The sequence below is a fragment of the Pygoscelis adeliae genome, unplaced genomic scaffold (assembly GCF_000699105.1).
Source record: "Pygoscelis adeliae isolate BGI_AS28 unplaced genomic scaffold, ASM69910v1 Scaffold126, whole genome shotgun sequence".
Classification (NCBI taxonomy): domain Eukaryota; kingdom Metazoa; phylum Chordata; class Aves; order Sphenisciformes; family Spheniscidae; genus Pygoscelis; species Pygoscelis adeliae.
Window position 1 is genome coordinate 1,671,322 of NW_008824896.1, and position 4,662 is coordinate 1,675,983.

General features: G+C 37.8%; 2 protein-coding genes across 2 annotated transcripts in view; one reads left to right on the forward strand and one right to left on the reverse strand.

Annotated features, from left to right (window-relative positions):
- PRG4 (proteoglycan 4) overlaps window positions 1-3,677 on the forward strand; it is a 19,375-nt gene extending 15,698 nt beyond the window's left edge. The window contains exons 8-12 of the mRNA XM_009324660.1: window positions 27-135; window positions 978-1,134; window positions 1,965-2,144; window positions 2,355-2,480; window positions 3,480-3,677. Of these exons, the coding sequence (XP_009322935.1) occupies window positions 27-135; window positions 978-1,134; window positions 1,965-2,144; window positions 2,355-2,480; window positions 3,480-3,583 (676 nt within the window). The 3' untranslated portion in view covers window positions 3,584-3,677. The remainder of the gene's footprint in view (window positions 1-26; window positions 136-977; window positions 1,135-1,964; window positions 2,145-2,354; window positions 2,481-3,479) is intronic.
- TPR (translocated promoter region, nuclear basket protein) overlaps window positions 3,595-4,662 on the reverse strand; it is a 45,568-nt gene continuing 44,500 nt past the window's right edge. The window contains exon 52 of the mRNA XM_009324661.1: window positions 3,595-3,840. Coding sequence (XP_009322936.1) covers window positions 3,785-3,840 — 56 coding nt within the window. The 3' untranslated portion in view covers window positions 3,595-3,784. The remainder of the gene's footprint in view (window positions 3,841-4,662) is intronic.

Sequence of the window (4,662 nt, forward strand, 5' to 3'; positions counted from 1 at the left end):
TACCACTGGGCTCTTAACGGCACGAGCCCCCCAACGCCCCGCCCCCGGCGGATCAGCGACGGCTGGGGCATCCCGTCCCCCATCGACGCCGTCTTCTCCAGGTGCAACTGCGATGGCAAGACCTTCTTCATCAAGGTGGGGAGCCCCCTGCTCCGGGGCGTGAGTGTGACGGGCGCGGGAGGCAGCAGAGGGGCTGTGTGGGGCAGGTCAGCTTAAAAAAAAGGTGCAGGTTTTGAAACGCAGACCCGCAGAAGAGGAGCCTTGTGTTGCTCTGGGGCTGCGTTGCTCATTTTATAGAACAAATGGCGTTTTCAAACAGCGTGGTGTGTTTGAAACTGTGGGTGAAGTTCCCAGCCGCCCCATGTCTGCCTTGAGATGGTGCTTGTCAGGAAAAAACTCAATTCAGTGTTTTTTTCCCCTGTAATTGGCTAGGAGACAAAGCATTGACAGAATAACTGATAATTGAGTAGTATTTACCTATGAGCCACACTTAAAAAACCCCCAACTCTTTAAAATAATGGGTATTTTATCGTGTCTTTCCCTTGCCCGCACACGGCCTAGATTAGTTCCTAATACATTTCCCTTCCTGAAAGAAGATAATGAAATGCACACACCTCATTAATGACATTATACAGTTAATTCCCAATTAAGCACTCAGTCCTGGAATTCAAGTAGCTTTTTCTACCCACAAAAATTTAGAGATTTAGAAAGTGAACCACTTTGTTCAGTAACCACTCTTGACAGTTCATTTCTAAGATGCTCTATTCCTACTCAAAGGTGGTGTTAAAAGTCTGCAGAAGGTATTTTATGAAGTTGTAACTTTTTTCCTGTTTTTAATGGATGTAGGAGTGGATCCAGTCAGTTTTGCAATGTAGTTATCAAAATGCTAGTGTTATGATTATTTTTCATGTCTGTGTTGAAGCTCCGTTACCAAGACTGAATTTCCTCTAAAGCTCATTTTTTCCTTAAATCATTAGGGCCCCCTATACTGGCGTTTCACTAATGGTGTTATGGATAAAGGCTATCCCAAACCTCTTGCGAATGGATTCGCAGGGCTAAGTGGGAAAATAGTAGCAACCCTACCCGTGGCAAGATACAACAACAGACCAGAATCTGTTTATTTTATCAAAAAAGGTATGTCTCATATTTCAGAAGTTCACAAATGATCAACAGGTGCTTCAATTGCATTAGTCAGGAATAAAACACCATTTCTCTTGACTGAAAGACATCTTTCTTTCAAAACCAGAAACGTAAGTGATGTTAGTGTGCTAGGTGGTAAAAAAATAGCCTGACGCTTTAAAAAATTGTATTAGTACTTACAGATCTTTAAGTGCATTTTAAAATGGACAGGACTGTAAGGGACAGAATCCAGCATATTAAGTTTTATCTGGTGGTAAAACTGTTTTAGTCTCAAGCAAATCAGAGAAGGGAAGGCTTTAATCTTACTAGTTTGCAACTATGTATGGAAATCTCCATCCCTATTTCTTATTCCGTATTTTAAATTAATGTAATTTCCTTATCTTACATGAATTATGTACTGCCAACGTAAGAATTATTATCTGAATTTAAAAGGCAGAGGTTAAGGAAATGCAAATCTTTTTCTGGACTCAAGCCTTCCTCTCACGCAGCCTAAAATGATGGTCTTGCCGTCTCCTTGATAAATAGGAATGATGGCAGCAAAAGCAGTTCCCCTGGAATTGTACTTACTACAGTAACTGTAATGAGCCTGCAGGAGGTATCGCTACATGCAGAAGCGCACGGTGGATTTAGAGAGCAAGGCTTTTATCTCAAAATGTAGGAATGGATATAAAAAGCTGAAGGCTGCAGCAGCTGTAAATGCATTAAAATGATGCTATTGATTTCCTGCATGTGATATGGATATCAATGACATTTTCATATCTGATCTAGCTGGTTGTTTGGTGGTTTTTGTTTTTTTAACCAAATGAAACAAATGTCTATTTTAGATGGCAACATGCAGCAGTATGTGTACAGACAAGAACCAGCCAAGAAGTGTCAAAGAAGAACCCAGGTTACCATAAGATACCCAGCTTATGTCCCAAGACTTGTAGTAAGGAGACGCTTTCAACGTGCAGTAAGAATGCCAACCATTATTCAGACCGTCAGAATGAACCCATATCCATCTGGTAACTTATGTTTATTAAGTTTCTTTTATACAACCGTTTTTATCTTAGTAGTTTCTGAAACACAACATTCTGTTCCGTTTTTTTAAATATAGAACTTTTAAATTTTTTTTAATCCAACAGGTCTCGCTCACTGTAGATTATACAAGCAAATGATAGCTTACAGCAGCCACACTGCAACACCTCCTAACTTAAGTTTCCTTTTGCTTGCAGGAGTTTTGCGTAAGGAAATCAAAATGACTGCCTACTGGAGAGGGCTTCCGAAAGTAATTCATTCAACTATATCACTACCCAACTACAATAAGCCAGATGGCTATGATTATTATGCCTTCTCTTACAGTAAGTTAAAGCTAATGCAAGTTACTATATATCTCAAAAGACTAAGGGATGGGGAAGAAAGAAGCCCATGTATCTCTGAGCTTTCCGAAGTGCTGAGGATACTGCTTGTGATTCTGCAAGACTAATTTTAAGCACTACTAAAAAGTATTGAGAATTAACATGTTGCCTGTAATCGAGAGATGTTTCTATTAAAAATCAATAGTTACAGGGCAACTAGCAGCAACAAGGTACACTGATTCAAACTAGCCAGTTGTGGAATGCGTTGCCATAAGAGTTCAAGCTTATGAAGTGTCAAAAAACCTGACATATTAATGATAGAGTGAAATCCTTGCACTGCTACACAAGATAGTTCTTTCACTGGCTTCCATGGAACTATGTTTCTAACAAGACAAAAAAAGGGAGGGACATGAACCATTTTGCTTTACAGGAAAAAATTATTTATGATTCTAGATTAGGTAGATCCTTTCCCTCTAGCCAGGATCATGTAAAAGCATTCCTCATAATTTTCTGGATTATTCAGAAAAAAAAGCTCTAAGAACTAGCCGTATCCAAATACAGGATGCTAAAATAAGTCTCTGCCAGTATGATCTCATTCCTATCCTTAACATAGGCCAATTCACACTCGGGGCCCACAGAGTTCCCACTTTTGTAAGTCAGTGCAGGATTGTTTTGCTTCTAGTTTGTTTGATTTCCAAATTCTTAAGACTACTTCTGTGTTCTAGCAGTATAAAAGCATTCTTCCCTACTCCCTGTTCTTGGGACAGATTTAATTACTAGCAGTACTGTAAAACTTAGCTAAACACAAAGAAGGACATGTAAAAAAAAAAAGTTGAGGGCAAAAATTCATTGTTATAGCTTCTCAACTCTATATATGTATGTGGAATGAAAAATCTGTTATTCATGCCTAAATGAAATTAAAAGGAAAGCTTTAACTTCAAGATTCTTTCCATGTACTAAATGTAGTTTCTGGAATTTAATTCTGACATATCTTCATTTCAGATCGGTACTACAGTTTGGATGTTGGCAAAAGAATAGCAAGACCTGTTACCGCTCTCACAGGAAAGACTGTATCCAAAGACTGGTACAACTGTCCTAGCAAGTGATGTACAGCAGAGGATTTTTTAAAAAAAAAGATGCCATTTGAATGTTGACATTTTGTCTAATTTTATTAATAAAGACATTGAAATGTGTGCACACAAATCTAAGTATAAAATGCTGCTTTAAGCTCTGGCTTCATTACACTAAAGCAACCACGGGCAAACTGGCACTTTTGTATACACAGCTGTAATTACTTTACAGATCATTTAACTAGTATTTCCTCTGTTTAGGCCTCCTCTGCCTCCCATTGCATGAGTTACACCTGTGTTGGGAAAGAAAACAAATGCATTAATAGAAATCCTTTTCACCCTTTTAAACAACTATTGGTACATGTGATACTTCATCCTTCTGTAAGGAATTGCTACTGCAGTGGAGCACTTCCTTTCTGGTAAAATTCAAGCTCCCCGTTCCTCCCCCACAGCCTGGTGATATGGATACATTCTACTTCCGTCATTTAAAAGAACATTGTTGACTTCTGATCCTATCTGAGGCCCTGTGCCAAAAGAACAAGTACAGCATTCTTATCATATTTGAAATCAGTTAGTCTCTCCCTTTTGTTATTAAATAAATGGTGATAGACTAGAAAGAAAATCTATCCTAGGTCCACCTCCTCACTTTTTTTTCCTTTAAAATACCAGATACCTATATTTCAATGCTACTATCAAGTCTTCTACAATTTGAAAATAATGCCAAACTGAATATAATTAATCTAAGGATTTTTCTTAATACAGAAGTTGCAAACAATAGTTTATTATCATGGTTTAACTCTATACTACATTACAAAAATCTCTAATACTTCCATAAACTTTTTTTTTTTTAAAATCAGTGTAAGACATAGTGAGAAAATAACTGGAATCCCTACATACCAAATGGGAAACTGATACGTAATGTTAAAAACAAAGATTTCTAAACTTAGGTCCTAACATAATTTTTAAAAATCTTCTTTTAAAAATTTGCGAAGTTTAAGATCTACTGTACTTTACTTCCTCTCCATTGATAAGAACCAAGTGCCACATAAGAAGAAAGTTTGCCTACCTAAAAAACGCTCAGACTAACATACTAAAACGAAACTACAGAGCTCTTA